The sequence below is a fragment of the Aulonocara stuartgranti genome (assembly GCF_965226115.1).
Source record: "Aulonocara stuartgranti genome assembly, chromosome: 1".
NCBI lineage: Eukaryota > Metazoa > Chordata > Actinopteri > Cichliformes > Cichlidae > Aulonocara > Aulonocara stuartgranti.
The window spans coordinates 20989949-21011997 of NC_138939.1; the positions used below are offsets into that span (position 1 = coordinate 20989949).

The 22049-nt window shown below is 42.2% G+C and overlaps 1 protein-coding gene across 2 annotated transcripts in view; it reads left to right on the top strand.

The window, feature by feature from the left end:
- dennd2b (DENN domain containing 2B) overlaps positions 1 to 22049 on the top strand; it is a 55860-nt gene that overhangs the window by 23187 nt on the left and 10624 nt on the right. For both annotated transcript variants that reach the window (XM_082540785.1, XM_082540784.1), the window contains exons 3-14: positions 1124 to 2401; positions 3775 to 3920; positions 9998 to 10119; positions 11342 to 11557; positions 11941 to 12037; positions 12206 to 12250; positions 12365 to 12549; positions 13285 to 13394; positions 13877 to 13946; positions 16244 to 16321; positions 17250 to 17390; positions 17512 to 17660. In XM_082540785.1, coding sequence (XP_082396911.1) covers positions 1124 to 2401; positions 3775 to 3920; positions 9998 to 10119; positions 11342 to 11557; positions 11941 to 12037; positions 12206 to 12250; positions 12365 to 12549; positions 13285 to 13394; positions 13877 to 13946; positions 16244 to 16321; positions 17250 to 17390; positions 17512 to 17660 — 2637 coding nt within the window. The remainder of the gene's footprint in view (positions 1 to 1123; positions 2402 to 3774; positions 3921 to 9997; positions 10120 to 11341; positions 11558 to 11940; positions 12038 to 12205; positions 12251 to 12364; positions 12550 to 13284; positions 13395 to 13876; positions 13947 to 16243; positions 16322 to 17249; positions 17391 to 17511; positions 17661 to 22049) is intronic.

Sequence of the window (22049 nt, forward strand, 5' to 3'; positions counted from 1 at the left end):
AAATTGTGAAGGACCAGATGTCAGTGGGATCCTGCTTTTAAAGGACTATAGAATCATATTTGGTCATATTTCCTTTGTCTCCACTGACATTTCAGCCTTATGATGAAAATAGTGTTAGCGTTATTAATCATTCAGTTTACTCCAGAGTAACTCTGGAAACTACCATTAAAACTCTGCAGATGTGAGGTCATGTCTTCATTTCTCATACAGTACACCTTCAAAGCAAGTAAGATGAGATGCATCCTCCATGGCTTCAGCAACCAAGCCCCCAGCTTTTGTATAAGTTTCTCCACCCTGGAGTAGGAAGAGTGAAACCAGGGATGGGCAGATAGGCGTGAAGTCGGATCTGTCCCAACCTGCATTGTTGGATCATAGTCCACAGCCCTCAGCTTCCTCCTCCCATAGCTCTTGTTATTCTAACCATGGCTATGACATCAGATCTTCCCAACACTTCACTTTCACAAGAGTTAGTCACCTTTCAGCTCATGACAAAGCTCCTGATGTGCTATGAGTGGTAGGTTAAACTGCTGTTAAGTGGAAAATTTGGCACTCTGTGGAAATCTTAAAGCGGGTGAGCACTGTGAGAAAAGGTGTGTGTGTGTGTGATAGTGTGTGTGAGGTAAACGGTTGCAGAGTCTGCAGTAAGTGCGAGAACACAGTAGCACCTAGTACCACTTAGCTGCAAGGATCAGCAAAAGTTTTGTGCACCTGAGCGGAGCAGCGAGACTTTCACAGGTAAGATAAATCTCGCTTGGCATGCTCCTTTCTGTGTGAGGTCCAAACTGATTCTCCTCAAGTTTTTTTTGATTATGTGGAAAAATCCGCAGTGGCGTTTTAATGTAGTCTGTATTTCCTTTGGCCTGTATTTGAATCCCGCGCTGCCAGAGACAGAATACTTTAGTGTGGTTATTCTAAATACGTGGCTCAGGTTTTCATGCTGTCTTTGATCTCGGAAATGATTTCAAATCTTTCGGCTGATTCTTTACAGTTTTCTCCCATCTGTTCCACATTTGCACGCGGACTTGTTGGCACCTTTTATGACACTGGTTTGTTACCATCTGTCAGTCTGAAATATTTTTTTTAAATGTAAATTTTCTTCACACCTCTCTCCGCCTTGTTTCAGGTGCCAGTCTACATCACCGTGTCCTGCTCTCTCTGCCAGCCAGCGGCAGAGCCAGCAGCCGCTCCTCAGCGACAGTGAGAACTCTGGCAAGCAGAGCAGGTACGTCAGAACTGACGGCAGGTTTCTGCTACGCGGTGGATGGAATAACAAGACAGCTAGCCTGTGCAGCGGTGCATCTCTCCCAAGTGAGCCTGACTGCCAGGGGCGTCTAACCAAGTCAAAGAGCATCAGCTGCCTGGAGAACAGGCTTTCCATCTACAAGCCTCCAGCTCAAACCAAGTCCTGTCAGGAAAGTCAGGGCGCCCAGGAGCAGAAGGAGAAACAAGGGGATCTCGCTCCAGGAGATGGACTTAATGGTAGGACACTGAGCTGGAGCACGCTCTCACTGGGACCTTCCTCTTACCAAGGCCACAAGCGCGCCCTCTCTCTCACCTCTTCAGCAACAGGTGTCCCTCCTGCCACAATCCGCAAGAAGATCTCAGAATGGGAGTGCAGAAGGGTGTCTCTGCCTAGGATGAGCTTGTGTCTGGACAAAAGAGGAGGGGAGCGCATAGGGAGTAGCGAGGGCTGCCCGAGCCTGCTGTCTTCTCCCTGCAGCGAGAAGACTTTTGACTTTAAGGGGGTTCGCAGGATGAGCACGGCATTCTCTGAATGCTCCTTCACAGAGACGGAGGAGGAGGAAGGATTTCCAGACAAAAACGGACGTTTCCAGAAAAGGATCGGCAAGACAGACTCTACGGGACCGTTCGTGCGCTCCCTGTCTACTCGCAAAGAGACGTCAGCGGTCCTCAACAGGATACAAAAGATCGAGCAAGCCCTTAAGGAGAATCCCAGCCCACCCCCTCCACGTTACCTGAGTAACTGCTACGCGCCGGATAAGACGAGACAAAAGTCTTTTGTGATAGGGGACGACCTGGACAGCACATGTACCAGTAAGCGCAGCAGCATTTGTTCAGTGAACACTGAACCGGACACCGCTTTGGTGCCCGACAAGCTCTCTAAACTCAGACAAAGGTTTAGTGTGAGCTCAGCCAGGTCCGAGAGCCCAGAACCACCGAGCCAAAAGAACTCTGTTAGCACACCAGTCAACCCCTTACCTAAACCCAAACGCACTTTTGAATACGACGCCAATCGAGACCAGAAGGGTGCATCGTCGACCAATGGACTACCTCCAGACAGAGCCTCTGAGTCTCCGCCGCCGCTGCCCTCGACCCCTGCACCCAGCACGACACGAACGGCAAAGACCGAAGGAAGTGCCCCCATCAGAATCCGGGACAGGTGAGGCAAAAATCAAATGCCTGCTTTTGTGTCTGTAATCACACAAGTATAAGCACAGGAAACTTGTACATTACCACACAATACGATGCTTTATTATTACAGTCTGGAGTTTTGAGTGAACAGGACGAACCACTTTAAAACAGGAAGTTTTTGAAGGGCTAGGGAGAAAGTATGAAACCTGGCATGCACTTACAGTGTAATAAAAACGTAATATTTTGTGGATCTTGCATATTCCAACTACATGCATACCACATGTAACATCCCCAAAAATATTTTAAAAAGCATCTTGGAGCTATACAGGTAGTTTACAGATTTTGAATTAACTGCACATTTACCATTCCCAGTCTGTACATTAATAAACTCTGCAAACTTGACAGTTTAAATGACAAACTTCTGTGGTATGTTATAATTTGGCATTGGACCTAGTTTCTGGCTTCATCTCCTTTAAGAGGATAACTCATCAAACATGTTTGACTGCCTTGTGAGAAATTAGGCTTGTTCATTATGGCTAATTGCTTCGCTGATGATGAAGCTCAACAGGCTTCTCATCAGTGTGTCCGTTTGCAAGGTTGCTGCACGTCCTGAGTTTGTTTTAGCTCTTGAATCAGCTGTTAAGGTTGCCACTGAAAAATAATACTTTGACAGAGGATTTGAAATGCCAGATCCTATCCAGAAATGTATGCAGGCCCATAAAAAAGGTCTGCTCCTATAACTCTTTCATAATCCTCTTTATCAGAAGTCCTCAGTTGTTTTTTGTGAGCGTCGGGCCTGTCCAGATCATCCCCGTGTGTGAAACGGGCATGAAATCCTTAAACATTCATCCCTGTGACTCTGTGTTTAACATTCCTGTGGTTCAAGCAATTTCAGACCGAGCTTATAGCCACAAGCTGTCGATGGCGCGACTTGACCGTACTGTAGATCCCTGCGCCGATGTAGCTCCGCTAACAGTTTGTGCAGTGCTTCGACATGTGGCATGTGCTTTACACTGTGCAGACAACACGCAGGAATAGTAAGATATCTTCATGTTTACTTTGGACTTATCTAGAATTTTTCGGTGATCGGAGCATGATCCTTTTATTTCAACATTAATTCTTCTGATTTAGGGTTTTTTTTAAAGGACAAACGCTGACTTTAATGCGCTTATCAGCACTAGGAGTGTTTTAACCACCTGTTTCTGTTCTTCCAGCTGACAAGTAGTGCATTTTAGAAGTAGGGCCAGCTGTCTGGATTATATTTTAATACAACCTGCACTTTTTCTGTCCTCTATCACGTGTTGACATGCTCTGAGTAAGACACTGGCTCGTGTTGACTTGTCCTCCTTGTAATTTTGCCTCAGCACCTTGGTCTGTTTCAAATTGTTTATCTTCTTCTAGAGAGTCGTGTGAGTCGGAGGATGCTGCCAGCTTGCCGTCTTCATATCCGTCCTCGCCCACGGAGAATGGCGCACTGACCACAGACGCACGGAGCCGACCCAATTCCAAAAGCACTTTAGAGGAGAATGCCTATGAGGACATAGTAGGTAAGCACACTGGCTCAGTACACTGTAAACAAGACAAGATGTAAACATTAACTGATCTTCAGATCGTTGATCTGTAATTTGTATTACTGTATAAGTCACCTTTCAAAGTAAGACATACAACATTTTTCTGGTTCTTGTGTCTTGAATTTGCATTTATTTTTCATGTTTTCTATTCCTCTGTGATAGTAAACTGAATATTTTTGTATTTTGAACTTATGTTGAGACAACAAAAGGCAATTTATACGCAATCTTGGTCTTTAGGGAAGTTGTCCATGGTAATTTTTTTTTACAACAGGTGTCTGGTTACATATGAATTATGAAGGAAATACAAATTTGTTGTAAGAGTAATGTGACAGCTGAGGCATTAATTATAATCTTCAAATCGGTTTGCTCCAAACATATAATGATACAGGTACTATAAAGGAAATCAAAGGCAAGGACACCCAAATCATGTGAAAAAGTTTTAGCTCCACTAGTTACACTTGTTGGCCACTTTATTAGGTACACCTGCTTAACTGCTCATTTACGCGAATATATAATCAGCCAATCACGTGAGAGCAACTCGATGCATTTAGATCTGTAGACATAGCCAAGACAATCTGCTCAAGTTCAAATTGAGCATCAGAATGGAGATAAAAGGTGATTTAAGTGACTCTGAACGAGGCGCGGTTGCCGGTGCCAGACAGGCTGGTCTGAGTTTTTGACAAACTGCTGACCTACTGGGATTTCCCACACAACCATCTCTATGATTTACAGAGAGTGGTCCGAAAAAGACAAAAATATCCAGTGAGCAGCAGTTCTCTGTGTGAAAATGCCTTCTTGATGCCAAAAATCAGAGAAGATTTTTGTCCAGACTGTTTTAATTTGACAGGAAGGTAACAGAAATTTATATATAACCGCATCTCTGAATACACAGCACATTGAACCTTGAAGCAGATGGGCTACAGCAGCAGAAGACCAGGCTGGGAACCACTCCTGTCAGCTAATAACAGGAAACTAAGGATACAGTTGGCACAGGCTCGCTAAAATTGGGCAATAGAAAAGTGGAAAAATGGTTCTTGGTATAATGATTCTAAATGTCTGCTGCTGCATTCAGATGGTAGGCTCACAATTTGGCATAAACAACATGAAAGCATGGATCCACCCTGCCTTGGATCAATTCAGGCTGCTTCTGGTGATGTAATGTGTGGGGGATATTTTCTTGGCACACTTTGGACCTCTTAGGCTACGTTCACACTGCAGGTCTTAATGCTCAATTAAAGCGGCCCGCATGCGCAAAAGAAGACGTCACACACAACGCACTCTGTTTAGACCCAGAGCAAACAATATTGTTTGACTGATGGTCCTTAAAATAAAGACTTCAGACTTTATGTTTCCCAATTTTTGCTTTAAGTTATGATAAGTAATGATCCTTATTGCTGTTTTAGAGAGGAGCTGTGCTTCAAAGGATAGTTGCAGATTTCTGTCAGAATCTGCAGATTATACAGTACAAATAAAATGTTCACGTTGTCTTCCCAACAGTTTCACTAACATCTACACTGGATGGACAGGAAGCGTTCACGATGTCTTCTCGAGCGCTGATAATTGGCGTCTGTCTTGTGTCAGTGACGTAAAAGACGGATTTAATGCGACATGACCGTTCAAACAGCAGTTGCTTTCTAAAACATCAGATATGTTTCGGATTCAGTACCACATACGAAAGTGACCCAGATCGGATTTGAAAATATGGGATTTGTGCCGTTCACACTGTCATACCATGATCGGATATGGGTCGCATAGGGTCAAAAAAATCGGATTTGATGCGCTTTCGCCTGCAGTGTGAACGTAGCCTTAGTATCAACAGAGCAAGACAGTCTACTGGAGTATTGATGCTGACCGTGGTTGCTTCCAGCAGGATAACTCACCATGTCACAAAACTCAAATCCCCTCAATCTGGTTTCTTGAATGTGAAAATGAGTTCACCGTACTCAAATTCCCCTCACACTCACCAGATCTCAATCCAAAAGAGCACCTTTGGGATGGGGTGGAACGGGAGATTCATGTGTGGCCGATAAATTTGCCGCAAATGTGTGATACTGTCATGTGAATATGGAATAAAATCTCAGAGAAATGTTTCCAGCACCTTGTTGACTCTATCACATGAAGAATTAAGGCAGGTCTGAAGGTGAAAGAGGCTCCAAACTCGTACTGGCAAGGTGTACCTAATAAAGTGGGTGCTGAATGCATATCATTAGTCTGATTGTAACAGAAGCTTTGGCAGACAAAGTCGGATGTTTATTATTATTATTATTATGTTTTAGTGACTCTTAAAGTTGTAATAAGCATGGTGGCCCGCCCCCTTTTCGCTTTTGCTTCATGTAGAAATGTGTGGGGTGTGGAAAACAAATCCCACTGTGGGAGCAGTCAGTGAGCACTGAGCCTGAAAATAAGATTAATGGATAACATGTGGCTGCACGGGTTGAATTTTATTGTAGAGATCGACTGGGTATCTGCATTTTCACTCTGCTATCCGGCATCAGCAGGGCGAAGAGGAGCAGTGGGAACTCCCACAGTGAAATGCCTTTATTGATGCAGATAGATGTAATCAGTAATCAGTAAGTGGCAGTTCACCAAATGTTAGAGTAAGGATGGAATTTTTTGTGTGGTCACAGATTTGCTTTTTAAAAAAATTGCTAAGCATCATTTTCTTACATTTTCATGAAGCGTTTCTCGCCGGAGAGAAGTCAAATCATTGGTTTGTTGTCTGAGATAATTTGTGTATGAAATGCTGGACGCGTCGAGGAGCCAAAATTCCTTTCCACTAGCAAATGACCCCAGGCCCTTTGCCCAGTTCAGCTGCCAACTCCCTCGGTACATATTTAATGCAGTGAAAATGTGTCAGTGCGATGTGCAAGCTCATGATGAAACTTGTGCAAAAAAACAAAAAAAACCCAAAAAAATCCCCAAACAGTTTACACACTCTGCAATATTTTTATTATAAACGCTCAGTGATGACTAAATAAGGGTAGGATGTTTTAAATATACAAGCATAACCATTTTTTCCCAGTCAGTGCACTTCTTCTTCTTCTTCTTCTGTTTTTTTTCTTTTTTTCTTTTTGGCTGAGGATGTGCAGCGGTCTGAGATAGAGCGTCAAGGCATGACGGATTTTCATGTGACTCGCAACAAAGCTCCTATTGTTCATCCGGCACTGTGAGGGTGAGAGTTTGCGGGTTGGAGACGCACTTTTCCCGATCTTTGCCTGTTCTCGACAGAGATGTTGTCTTCGAGTTGAAGTGCTCAAACAAAAGCTTTCAAACTAAAGTTTCATTTGAGAAGCAGCCACGCTGGTAGGAAATGAGGGTTTTTGTGTATCTTATTACACGGTACAGCCATCTTTTACAAAGAACAACAACCTCCCGTATATTCTCTGAACTCAACAAGTAAGCGTGTACAGAAAGAAACAGGAAAAAAACCCTTTTGCTGATGTTTAGATTATATATATATATATATATATATATATAGTCTAGGTCTCCCATAATGTGTTTCATATTTGCTCTTGACACGTTTTTCTCTTTGCTATTTGTAATTATAAAAATCAAATGCAAAGCAAGCTGACATTAAAGCTGCTTTCAGACGAAACAATTTCTGGGGAGTACCTGTGGGTAAGTACCCACTGGGGATGTCCCTGTGTTCCAAATTCCTTCCAAGCCTTTATTCTGATTGTATTCGCCCCTCAACAAACTCTTGAGGCTGATGTAATGCAGGCCAGTGGTTGGTAGCTCAGCGTCACCTCTTGTTGTGGTCAGCGTCTTCATTTTCTCCCCACATTGCTGCATGGGGTGGATGCCCACTAGCAAACCGAAGGGAACTGTGAGTGCAGAGTTTTATATTTAATCAAGATTGCATCTTATTTCCCTTTATTAAAGTCTGGACTCCATCTCATCTTTAAGAGTTGCTCTCTAAATAGCTACATTCAGATTTTTAGCCAATTACAGTATACCTGCATCACTCAAAGTTCCTCTTAACCTGAGGAAGTACCCTGGTAACGCTGGCTAGAAAAAAGACCCTATAAAACAAAGTGCTGCGATGGTTCCCAGATGTGAGGTCTCTTTTTCATGTCGGATGAAAATACATGAACACTGACTATGCAAGAAATGAAAAGAATTAAATAAATAAATAAATGTTTTTCTTTCCCATGAGAACTTTGACTTCTTTGACTTTCTTGGAAGGATGCCCACTCACTTGTTGTCAGTTGGCACTTGTGCTTGATGTTAGGTGTTTATCTTAAGATCGCTGGCCTTTTTTGACCTGCGCTACAGTGTTACTACGGTTGCATGATATATTGTGACATCAGGGAACCGTGTAAGTGCTTTTAACCAGTGTAGCTGATAAATGGTGTGCCGGTGATTGATCTGTTTACAAGCTGATGAATCACACCCTTTGCACCACTGACACAATGATTCAGCTGTCTGCTCTTACCCCACTGCGAATGAATGAATCTGGGCGACTGTCTGCTACGTGTAACGAGCGATTAAACAGATGCACCTTAGACACATAAAGCAAGCTGTAATTTTGTTATGGTGCCTGAAATACTGTACATTCTGCCACAAAACGTCGCCGGCGTGGTCACGGGAGAGACTGTCTTCGTGACGGAGGCGCTGTACGGTTTGCGGTCCTGGCAGAGGTTCTTCTATAGCGTCCGTCCCTGATGTAGTTTTGTTTCAGTGGTTGAGCATTGGTACAAGATCGCCACTTTAGAGGGTAAATTGATCCTGACATTGTTGGTGTAGTTTGCTCTGAGCCTCGCCCTGCCCAGAGCGTCTATTGTGCGTGTGTACAATCACAGTGTGCAGCTGAGGTGTGTCCCCTCCCTGCGTAATGCTGCGTGTCTGGGAGTGTGTTAGGGAGAGATCCTGATGTTTGTAATCAGAGCAGCAGATTAGTACCCTCCAGTGCATGAGCAGCTATAGAGACATATGATTTTCCCAGCAGGCTCTCATTACAGTATAGCTTCGGTTTAATGGCGCAGCGGCACAATGTGGGGTCAGACTGAGCCCTCTGATTCTGCCCCGCAGCTTTAATGATGCACATAAAAATAACTCCACTCAACTAATTGACTGCATGACACAACATAACGCCCCGAAGCTCCCCATCCAGTGTACATTGTCTGTGCATGGATGTGTGTGTCCAGGTTAAATCATTAACCTAAAAATAGGTAACTGAACGAAGCTATGCAAGCATTTTTTTAAGTTAGGTGCTTAAAAAACTCTCATTGTTGGAGGGTTCACCGGGTTTTCCTTTAAAACACAGCTACCAGATGCACTTCTGTTGCCAGATAACACTGATTTTCTTTCTTTTAAAAGTTCCCTTCATGCATTTCGACGCCATCTGGCTCTGTTTTTTGTTCTTCGCCGTGGTTTCTTCTCTTTCTCACAACCTTTTTCAGACCCTGCCAAAAAGCTATTCTCAGAGCACATGTCTGAATAGACACGGACTGTGGTGTTACACAAGTTCTGTCTTTATTGAAGTTGGTCCCCTGCCAGGTGACATCAGCGAGAGCCATGCTATGCTCTGTAATGTTCATGCTCTTTGCTTTCCTGCCATCATTTAGTGACTGAAGGACAACTATGGAGCGGTAGCAAAATCTATGCTTATTGCAGGCCTAAAATAATTTGCCAAATGAGACCTGAACTCTTGTTTGTCAGATGCCTTATTAGATTGTCTTATGCAAAAAACAAACATAAAATGATATACTTAGCTGATGTATACTTGAAAGAACCAGTGGTTATTGGAAAGGTCTTTGTGGAACTCATGATGTACTCTTCTTTTGCTCTCTCACTACAGTTTGCATATCTGGACAGTGACTCAGTTGGGAATTAACTTGAGTCGGCTGTGAATGTCCTTTGACTTACCTTTCATCACTCATCCCTTTTTGAAATAACCTAGGGAGGCTTTCTTGGACCTCTGACACCTTTAATCGCCTTCTATTTACCCTCTTTGACCCCTCGGCCTCATCTGTCCTCTCTCAGAAACGGCCTGCTTACACAAACTGTTGCCAGCTGTACTTCTATCGTGAACACTCACTTTATTCCCACAGAGAAGGAGAATCCATATGAGGACGTCGACCTGAAGCGGCGGAGTTTGGGCCGTACGTCTCGTCTGTTGGAGAACAACCGCTCTTGGTCCGTCATGGACAGGAAGCTGAACTCTCCGCCTCAGGTAACCCTTTCGGGGTGTCACGGATGAAACCTGGATAACGTCTTTTAAAGAATCTCACACCTCATTTGAGTCACTCCAGGAAACAGCGTGACGTGTTTAGACCTTGCGATGTTTACAGAAAGGGCCATCTGCTGATTTAGTCTGCTCACTTCATTGCCAGGCACATGCCTCACACTATGTAAAGTAGAAGGGACAAAAGGGGTACATGTGGTAACAACAAGCATTGTTTAACGCTGCTGTAAACACTGTTTGAACCGCTACTTTTGATAGAGAAGTCCATCAGAGAAGTCAGTCATTTCCAGAGTAGCGCTGAGAAGATGACAAATGTTTCAAGTTATCACATGTACAGGAAAAACCCCTGCTTTGAAGATGGACATGCTTTTTTAAGTTGTTCCTTTGAACGCCACTCCCTGTGACTGCTTCACAATAAATCGTATTCTCCTGCTTAAATGCTTTAATGTTTTGTTTGCATTGACACTAACACATTAAAGCATTGTGGCCCACATACGGACCGGTGCAACTGACCTTTCTGTCAGTGCAAAGCTATTAATCTACACATTTAATTCCTGGTATATTTTAATAAAAGAAAAATAAGTGCAATTTAAAAAATAAATGTTATTGTTATGTTATTGTAGGGTCAACTTAAAATATAAAGTGCCTTAAGGGAACTGTTGTTGTGATTTGGTCTTATATAAATAAAACTGAATTGAATTACTTGTCAGTTTTTCTACATAATAAAGAAACGTTGTTATAGTAAATGAAAAAATAAAATCAGTCAGCACCACACTGGGTTCAAATTGTAAGAAAACACTGTTACAATTACCGAAAATGTTCTTGTAGCTCATTGCACAGACTGTCCTGTAATTATTAAACAGAAAATAAAATCAAATAAAAATTCTTGTTAATTGACAGAATATGTCCTTTCCCCCCTTTGTACTCTGAAACCACCATTAAAATGACAGATTTCTATGAAAAAATGGAAATTTCTGTCATTGAAGTCCAAAATTCAGGCTCTTTCCAAAGCTGTCGAGCAGGCCATATTAGAGGCCAATTCTGGCCCCCGGGCCTTATGTTGGACACCTCTTTATGACAGGAAATGAAAAACTAGGAAGGCAGATCACTGCGCAATGTAACTGAGATATAAAGATATTGCTTAAAGCTAAGTGTTATTACAAGTGAATGAAAGGTACCAAACCTGCTGCTTTCTTTTCTCTGTAACTAGCTGCCTTCCAAGCCCAGCAGTCAGTCCCTTCACTTGCCTGCTCCGAGCGACAGGAAAAGCCATCGGATGTCGCAGCTGACCAAACGCTACAGCCACGACGAAATGCTGCTTCTCCCCCAGATTGGTGTATCGCCCTCACCTTGCGGCCTGCTGGATGATAGCCTCTGTAGCACAACCGATACCCTGCCCTCACACAGGCACTGGAGGATCCCCAAGGTACACACTGCGAAATTGTACAAAAACACCTACACTAAGTCCTCGCAGAGCTCCGACCGTGTTCACTCTGTGTTCCCGCTTCACAGGCCATCTCAGGTTTCAGTCAGAGTCAGTGGAGCTCTGGATCACTTGTAATTCCACAGTTTGGAATAGATGTTTTAAGATAGAGTGCCTTGGTGCGTGTAATCACTGTTTAAATTTGCCTTTTTCTCAAGAACTCCCCTTAATGCCTTTCTGTTGTATTTGTCTGCACCCTTTAACACACATGTACTGTATTTCACACTGTTAGCTTTGGCCGTGCACATCTCTGCTTCCTATACTTAGGCTCAAGAGAAACAAAACCTTAAGTTCCTGATAGAATTTCCTCCTTCCTCCGTCTACAGCTGGTCCAGAGGATCAACTCCATTTACTGCACTAAACGTGGGAAGAAGAGGTTGAAGAAGCTTTCCATGTCCAATGTTGAGACTGCATCTCTGAGAGGTATTGCTTCTCTATATTCCCCTTCATCTTCTGGCCAGATAAGCGAGTAAATATTTGTATCTCAGCCACCCACGTAGCGTTCCCTCTGTGTCCCTTTTGTGACATAAACACATGTTTGTGAAGAAGCACCCTGACCCATAAAGACCCCTTTTCTCTGTGTGTCTCCAGACGACAACAGTGAGAGCGAGAGCGACTCGGACGACAGGTTCAAAGGTTAGCGAGCGCACATTTTTCAGATACCTTCTGTTTAATTGACTGACCTGCTGTAGCCTCAGATTTCATTCTCTACAAAAAAACTGACAATTTTGCGTGTATTATGTTTCTCAGCTCACACCCAGAGGTTATTAAAGTTACAGTCCATCCTGCGACGAGCCCCGAGCTATCGAACGCTGGAGCTGCAGCTCATCGAGTGGCAGGAGAGAGAACTCTTTGAGTACTTTGTGGTTGTTTCTCTGAAAAAGAAACCCACCAAGAACTCCTACTCCCCAGAGGTCACCTACCAATTCCCCAAGGTAAAAGCCGCAACTGGGTCCTGCTGCTGGTCACCTCTGACAACTTTTACGTGGGGCGTAGCAAGAACGCAGAGAGTGCAAATTGCTTTGAAACAAAGCAAACAAGCAAAGAAATTGAAAAAAAAATCAAGTCTATCGTGTCAGTGACCATAAAATTCCTTAACCGACGTCACTAGGTTTTTAGAAATCACAAACTGTGCACAGATATGTCACCACTGAATGGTTTCCAAAGCATAAATAGTTCAGAACCTCCTGAGTGTTATTATTACGTGACTTCTAAAAGCAGTTACTGCAATGATATTATTCTTACTATTAAAAGATCTTGTAGAGGGTTTCTAAAATTTCCCCCCATTTTGAGCCTTGAAACACTTTTTTCACATTTGACCCTGCAGGCTGTTTGAAGTTGTGCGGGTTATTACAGCTTATAAATTAAAGCCCTGTAGGTCTGTTTATAATTTAAAATAACCAGGATCCATTCACGCCACAGGAAAAACCCTGAAAGAGCATTTCTCTAATTACTTCTCAGCTGACGTGTACACTGGGAGAAGTTAATCTCACACGGCCAGAGAGCACTCTCTGTGTAGTTGAATTAGAGAGGACATGAGGGAGTTTAACCTTGAACAGGAGAAAAGTTAGTCTGGTCATTTGTAGGTCATCCATGGGGGATTTTAATAAAGGATGACAGAGTTATGTGAAGGAGGATGAGCTGACTGGAATACTCTCCTCACCTCACAGCTGGATAGGCCCACCAAGCAGATGAGGGAGGCAGAACAGAGGCTCAAAGCCATTCCCCAGTTCTGTTTCCCAGATGCCAAAGACTGGAGTCCGGTCTCAGAGTACAGCAGGTACGTCCAGCAGTCTTCCACACAGTGTCAAATTCCTTTCCTTTCCTGTCTGTTGGGCAACAGAAAAAACAGAAACTATAGAAATTTCACATCCACCTCACCCTCTAAGGCGAGGTTTAGGTTTTCCTCTGCTGAATACCTCAGCTTCTGAAATGACGTCTCATGCATGTTAAAAGTTTTTCCATTTGGCTCCGTTCTCTAAAAGGTGGATTTTTACTAAACCCAAAGCCACAGTGGACGTTATAACTGATAATAAATGATACTGTACTTTATTTAATCAACAACAATATAATAATGATGATAATCTTTCACACACCTCCACCCTTTTATCTGTGCACTCCACCTGCTGCACCGTTTGAATGTATAACCATGCCAGGCCCAATACAATCATGCTCTGTTTTATCACAAGTATCTGCCGTTGTGTTCACGACTCTGTGTCTTTGCGTTGCTCCTCATGTGCATATATTTGTTTTTGGCCTCAGCGAGACCTTCTCCTTCATGTTGACTGGGGAGGACGGCAGCAGGAGGTTTGGGTACTGCAGGCGCCTGCTGGTAAGCCGCTGTTCATCTCCCTGTTCACACCCCGCTGAGCCCCTGTTTGTTGTGACAGACGCTTTTATTTGAACACTCGGTGTAGTTTCCTGTGGCGCTGCTGATGTGACCGTGTGCTTTGTCCGAAAAGGAAAGAAATCGCTAAGAATAATAATGTCAAAAATAAAACATGAAAAACTAAACAGGGTGTGAAACGCTTGAAAAAATAGATGCGGACAAAGATTATCGCACTTACTGTTACAGCAGCTGAGCAGCATGTGTGTGTGCCCAGTAAATACTTTAAATAGTGTTAGCAGAGCAACAAACACCCAAACTACACAGGTGAGATTTCAGTGGCTACAAAATACAGTAATTGAATAAGTATATGTTTAATGAAATGTGTAGCTCTGTTGCATTTTAAATTGAATACACTTGGGAAGAAATATTGCCTTAAAAGATAGAACGCAGTCATAAAAAGCCCATGAAAATGTTGTAAAATATAATAATTGAAGATAAAAACCCAGTTAGAATAGAATAGAATAGAATTCAACTTTGTCATTGCACATGCACAGGAACAGAGCAACGAAATGCAGTTTGCATCCATCCAGAAGTGCTTTAGTGATATAGATATATTACAATATATATTAGCAATAGTATAGATATGTAAGTATATTACAGAAATGGGTCTATTCAATTCAATGAGTCTAGGACTGACTCATTGAATTTAACAACGGTTTCTCGAGCGAGGCAAGACAAAAAGAAACCATGAAAAATCCAAACATTGTCATTCTGGAGCATTTCCTCTCCGTAATTAGGCTGGCGAATGCTTTGAAGTGTTTCGTTGAGCCTCCCATTTAGCTTGCGGGTGGAGAGCATGACTGTGTGGGATTCTGCTAATGTGCTGGCGATTTTTGTTTGCCTTTAAAAACGAAAGGAGAAAAAAAGCGTGCACGCAGCATGCACGGTCTCAGACGCTTACCAGGAGCGTGTGTGCTGTTTAGATTTCTTGGTAAATTTTAGATCAGCAAAGTGTTTTCTTATGCATGATCCGCTTTGTTGATCTGAGATTGTTTTTGATGGAAGCAGGTTTTAATGACGGTTGACAGAGACAGATAGGGAGATGGGGAAGAGAGGTGAGCTGCTCTCCTCCAGTAATTTTGTTTCCTCCCCGCTGTCTGTCCAGCAGTTGGCAGCAGGCGAGCATTCCTGAGGACTTGAATCAAGCTCCACATAGTTGATTTAATCATCCATTTGGAAAGGCAGAGGAGAAACTAGAGGAGAAAATTGTATTCCTAATATGGACAAGTGGATTCGTCTGTGTGGCCTGTGTTCATTTGTGTCCGTGTTTTTAAGTGTCTGTGCCCCCGGTGTTTCTATTTGAGCGCACAGAGGACAGCAGATAGGATCAGACAGAGCAGATAAACCACCTATGTTTATCCGCATGAAAGACTTTCACCTCAGATGACAGATTGAGTCAAAGACTTCACATACAACATTTAAGCAACTTATCTTCACGTTATCATCCGTGTAGTTTTATGGTCCCTTTATGTATTTGTAATTATATACAGTAGTGTTTGGAAGTCTTGAATCGCCCCTTGTTGGATTACTCTTCAATAACGTAGAGGTTCTTACTCAGGGGAGGCCAATCGTGACTGATTATGTTAAGTCGTGTGTTTTTCTATCCAGGTATGCAGCGTGTTTAGGATCATTGCTTGACAGATCAAAATCTGATGGTACTTTTCTGTCCTTTTGTAATTAATTCCAGCAACACCGCTGGCTGAAGTGCAGCCCAAAACCATGACAGAGCCACGGCTGCTTTTTAAATTTAGTTATTTTTGGCGTTTTCTTTAATAGAATGAACTAAAGAAATGTGAACAAATGTTTTTGTGTTTTTGTGACAGGCTGCAAGTAACAAAATGTCTAAAGTTGATTCTTTGTTTTCTATGATGTGAGGACACAACACTGGTGCATCCCTTGAGTTTAGGTTCCTTGTTTATGCGTGAATGATTCATAGGTCAGTGTTAAGTGTCTTAACAAGCAAAAACAAATATTCCTGTGAAGATCATCAGGTACAAGGACTGGGCTCAAAACAGCCAAGAAACCCTCAAGAACTATTGCTCAAGACCACTTTAAAAAATGTGTTTCCTTGGAAGTAAAATATAAAGAAAAGAGGTGTCACTCCAGACTTTTGGACAGCACTGGGTATAGGGCTACCTTGCTAAGCCCTTTCTTCAAGTGCATTTATAGTTATCATTTTTTTAAGGATATCTCTGAATGGGTCTCTTCTGGTAAAGAGTTTATTCTTTTTTCTCTTGCAGCCGACTGGGAAAGGACCTCGCCTTCCTGAGGTGTACTGTGTCATCAGCAGGCTGGGCTGTTTTGACTTGTTCTCTACAGTGAGTTCAGTCTTGTCCTCTAGCCACACACACAGTAAATGCACACACACACACACACACACACACACACACACACACACACAAAAAGCCAAATTTCTGCATGCGGTGCTGTAGCTGTGGTTAACCTGTCTCATAGCTGAAGGAAATGACTTTCAGCAGACCTTGTGCCGAACGCTTGTTTGTCAGTAAGGCTTGTTTCAGCTTCTTTTCCTTTTTTTGTAACCCTCTGATTTCCCAGAGTAATTGTTTCTCTTGCTTTTTTCTCACTGGTGCTAACGCAGAACAGAGCAGTCACTCTGTGTGACTCTTTCAGCCTTATCTGATTCCTTTATTATTTCAACCCAGACTGTTGAATGTTTTAAGGATATGGTGCATATATATATAGTTGCCCAATGAGACTGCAGTAACTGAGTAAAAGTAGAATAACTTCCCCATATTGATGAAGTATTCACACACTATCAGTATGGGTGTGTGCCTTTAATTTGTACTGGTGTTTACTTACTAGAGCCAAACTTTAACTAGTTTTGGATCCTGTGATATTTAAGCACCCTTAGCAGATGCCCAAAGAGAGCAAGAGAATGCCTGCGATGTTTCAAATGTAAATTAGATTTATTAAAAAAAAAGTTATCATGATAAAGAAGGAGGTCAGTGTTTGCTTTCAGAGGAAGCTGTATGTGTGTGAAGAGAGAGCAACAGGGTTGGTATCATATGACCTCCAAAATGAGCGATTCCCCAATCAACTTTCCATACAGGAGGCAGCTTGGACCAAAACAGGCAGACAGGCACACTGGGTGGAATTTTCCTCACACAAAGGCATGGAAATAGATGCCTTTGCTATTTTTCAAAACAGAAAATGAGAGCTAGACAACCATGAGCGCTTAAAGCCACAACAGTATGTTTCCATTAATTGTCAACATCCTCTTTTCAGATCCTGGATGAGGTAGAGAGACGGAGAGGCATCTCAGCAGCTCTGGTCTATCCCTTCATGAGGAGTCTGATGGAGTCCCCCTTTCCCGCTCCAGGGAAGATTATCAAAGTAAAAACCTTCCTTCCCGGTGCAGGAAATGAGGTCAGAGCTACAGGCACAGGCACAACAAAACACAACTGCTTTTTGTTTACGACCGTTAGCTCAGTACACTTTGGCAAAGTGCACTCAGTAAATCAGACTCACGCTTTCTGTGATCACTCAGGTCATTGAGTTGAGGCGGCCCACCGATTCCCGACTGGAGCACGTGGACTTTGAAAGTCTGTTCAAGTGTCTCAGCGTGCGGCAGGTGATTCGCGTCTTTGCCTCGCTGCTGCTGGAGCGGAGAGTCATCTTCGTGGCTGATAAACTCAGGTAAGTGTTCGAGTTAAAGAATTGGTCTGCAAAGTTGACCTGTGCAACCATATGTGCATACTTTATATTTGCATATACAAAAAGTATCTCATTGGATGGGTAATTTCAGACATTTTGTTTCTTTCCCAGTAGAATTTGTTTCAAATTCTCCTGGAAATTTTTTAAAAACAACACCAAAATTTCAGATTTCAGCCTCAAGACTCAGACTTCATCCTTCATTTTCTATATAGATGCATCTCTCTAGTGTAGCGGTTAACACGTTTGCCTCACACACACAAACATGATCCCTGGTTTGAGACCAGACACAAAGTTCTGATGAAAAATGAGGGAGCTGCTGAAAGACGTTTTACTTATACTGTGATTATATTGGCAACTGAAATGGGAACACACTTGTGTTCTTTCAGTGTGGGCTATAACAGGCATTTTCCCTCTGTGCCTTTACAAAAGGCTGTATATAAAAGAAAGAGTGCCTTAAACAAACAGCCGTCTGGGTACATTGAAATCTGTGGGAAAAGACAAGTCAGCTCCTGTGCTTCGTGACCTCAGCAAAAAGTGTTCCTGAGTTTATGGTCTAGTTTCAAATCTTTTTTTTATACTTATTTTCCCAGTTGTGTTAGATTTATTAAAGTGGCTCAAGATGGACATGTGCATGGAGGGATAGTGGATATATTGGAAAAAGGATGGAGCTGCCAGCCAGAAGGGAAAGAGGAACAATACAGAGGAGGTTCATGGATGTAATGAAGGAGGACATGCAGATGGTTGGTGTGACAGAGAGGGATGCTAGGGACAAATCATCCACTGTGGCGACTCATAAAGGGGAGCAGCCGAAAGGAAAAAAGTTTGGCCTAAGAGGCCCTGACAGACTGGTTTGGTTTTCCTTGCCTCCTTGCCATCTCAAATCAAAAAGTAGTTTAAGGATAGTTGGAAAGAAGCTTGCGTTCCTGAGTGCAGCGCACAACAAGAGATCACTTACATCAGCCGCGTGACCACTCAGTAAGCTGTGAATCTATATTAAATTAAATTCTCAATTTGTTCCAATCTGTGCGATGACACATCACACTCACTCTGAAGAGGAACTTGCAGGATAAGTGCCGTTTAGTGTCCAATCTGTTGTATCTAGAAAATTTCAGGGCTGCCTTAGTCTCATGCGGCCTATTGGAATCCCTCTTCTAAACACAGAGACGTGTAATAGCAGGGTTATGCTGTGGATTTGCCAACTGAAGCCTGACAGATGCACGTGTAACAGTTTCACTCTGATGTCTGATGTTTGGTAAGTATAAGAAAAAGTCAAGCAGGAGTGGAGTTTTGATATCAGAGGTGTAACGGGTCGCTTTCAAAGGAGAGGTAAAATGTGAAGTCTCCAAGGACTCAGTGTCCTCTTCTTACACAAAAGAGAGGGGTACTTTAAGAGCATTGGAGTCAAGGGTGGAGTGGGAGGAGATTTGAGTGGAGAAGTAATCTCTTCATGTATCAGAGCCCAGTTTAAACAAACATCAGTGGGGGCAGTGACTGCGAGGGGAAGGAATGCACTTCCTGTGTGTGCAACTCTGCCCTCTGTGATCTGTGGCTCAACTGTCACCATTTGACTTACGATGTCACGTTCACTCCCTACGTACAAGTGACCTCGCGCTCTGCGTCCCCGGAGAAAATTTGTCTGAGCTGCTCATTAGCGGAGCTGATAGCATCGAGGAGTCATAGGGTGGGAATCACAAAGTGACTCGAGATAGAGTATTATTATGATATGTTAGCAAATAGCAGTCAATGTTGATAGATCTTTGTAATATCTAGCTCAAGTGATAAACAAAGCATACTGATGGTTTCCAGAGAATAGAGTCTTATACCTTCTGGTGATCCTCAGACATTTCCAAACATCAAGTTTACATTTATAATTTTTGACAACTCTTAGATGGATTGTCATGAACTTTTGTGAAGCTGCTCTTGTCCCCTCAGGGTTATTTGAACTTTGGTGACCAGGTGTCTTTTTATTTACCACCATCTAAAGGTTAAATTTCCAGATTTCTTCTTGTTTTTCTTTCTGCACGTTTCTCACACTTACATGTTTCAGTTCATTAGACAAAGTTTAATATCAGTCAGCAATAACCAGATAAATACAAAATGCAGTTTTTAAATGATGATTGAATTTATTAATGGAAAAAAGCTATCCAAAACTACCTGGCCCTATATGTAAACGTAATTACCCTACTAACTGGTTGCGCCACCTTTGGCAGCAAGAACTGCAGTCAAGCAATTGCAATAGCTGGCAATGAGTTTTACACACTGCTGTGGAGAAATTTTGGCCCACTCTTTTTTTGCACAATTGTTGTAATTCAGCCACATTGGAGGGATTTTGAGCATGAACGGCTTGTTTAAGGTCATAACGAAACATGTAAATCCTAATAAATTCCGGGTTTTGGAGTGACCACTCCAAAACCTTTGTTGGTTTTGTTTTGAGTTTTTTTGGACCCTTTCAGAGGTGAACTTGCTGGTGTGTTTTAGATTATTGTTCTGCATAAACTGAGTGTGCTTGATCTTCAAAATACAAACTGATGGCCGGACATTCTGCTTCAGGATTTTCTGGTAGAGCGCAGAATTCATGGTTCCATTAATAATGGAAAGTCGTCCAGGTCCTGAAGCAGGAAAGCGACTCCATCAAACTACCACCACCATGTTTGACTGTTGGTATGATCATCTTTTTATCAAGTGCTGTTGGTTTTACAGCAGATGTAATGCAACTCAAGATCATCGAGGATGATCCAGAGGATTTTTTTTGAGACAAGTCTTTGTGTTCTTTTCGGTCAGCAGTGGTTTTCACCTGGGAACTCTCTCATAGATGCCATTTTTGTCCAGTCTCTTTCTTATTGTTGAATCATGAACTCTGACCTTAACTGAAGCAAGTGAGGCCTGCAGTTCTTTAGATGTTCCTCTGGTTCTTTTGTGACCTCCAGGATGACTCGTCAATGCGTTCTTGGACTAACTTCAGTAGGACAGCCACTCCTGGGAAGGTTCATCTCTGTTCCAAGTTTTCTCCATTTGTGGATAATGGCTCTCACTGTGATTCGTTGGAAATCCCTTTTGTCTGATTTATTGCTTTTTGAGATCTTTTAGCTGCCTAAAGGATCTCTCAGTTATCAAGCCTGGATAAGGCAAGTGAAATTTAACTCAAACAAGAATGCAAAAAACTAAGAAATCAGAAAGGGGGCAAAAACTTTTATGACACTGTACCTAATTATTAAAAGCTCCGAAATATAAACTGAAGTATAATACCCACTTCAGATTTATTCCCAAATTTAAATAACTGAGAAGCAGAAGGTCAGTTAAAATGTAAAGAAAGGAGACATAAAACTTACACAAAACAAAAATAACATACACAACGTTTAATAAGGCAGCGTTCTCGACAGATTCCTCTTAATGTTTGATCTGCTCAAACCAGTCCATGTTTAATGTCTATGGTTTTATGCATGTGTATATGCAGTGCTCCAGTCTTTTTATTTAATTTTAAAACATGATCTCTGTGCAGCTTTAATGACTCATGTGATAAAAGAGCTACACCCTCTCCGTCTCTGGCACATAATCCATAGCAGACCGTGATATATGTTTCTTTCCCCTCAAATGTATACCCAAGACACGAAGGAACCGAGAGGAAAAGCTATTTTAGGCAATAGCTGCGTTCAATCAAGTCTTGTAAAAATGAACCGAGAGCTTTGCTGCTATTTCCAGAAATTTTGCTCCTTCTACACAAAAGTCTGAAAAGACAAAGTCATTCACCCTCTGATGCCTGTAAAAACTAGTTGGATGTCTAATCACAGACACTCAGCATTAGCTGTGCTGCTCTGTAATTGCTTTACTCAAGTGACCTGCAGATGTTGAATGAATTTTGTCAGTCCTGCAGGCTTATGTAAACAGTCACTGTCAGCCCTCAGGGTAGAGCTGAGAACGGTTACCAAATTAAATGTCTGGATTTATTGTTAAACATAAGCAGAGAAATACTCCTGCTGTATATTAGATTACAGATATTAATAATATGGTAATATGATTCTGTGCAGCTGCGCATAAATATATTTAATTAAAATAACTAACAATGCATTTTTGTGCAAATGAAAAAATTACATTAAACCTGCAATTTTTTAATGGCCAGTTTTTAGATACACCAGGCACAAATTTCTCTCCATGCACTGATAATAAACATGAGGGCAAATTCCAAATCGTACTTGTATCATTTTAATTTGATTTGTCACTTTATACACTTATCAGTGTATGTCTGAAAGAGCTGCGTAAGAGTAATTGAGCGGGCAGCGAAGAAGAGAAAAGAATTTAATGAAATATGAGAAGTCTGGCTTTTAGAGAAAACAGTGAAAAGAGGAGGGAACTGTGAAGGGAAACAAAACAATA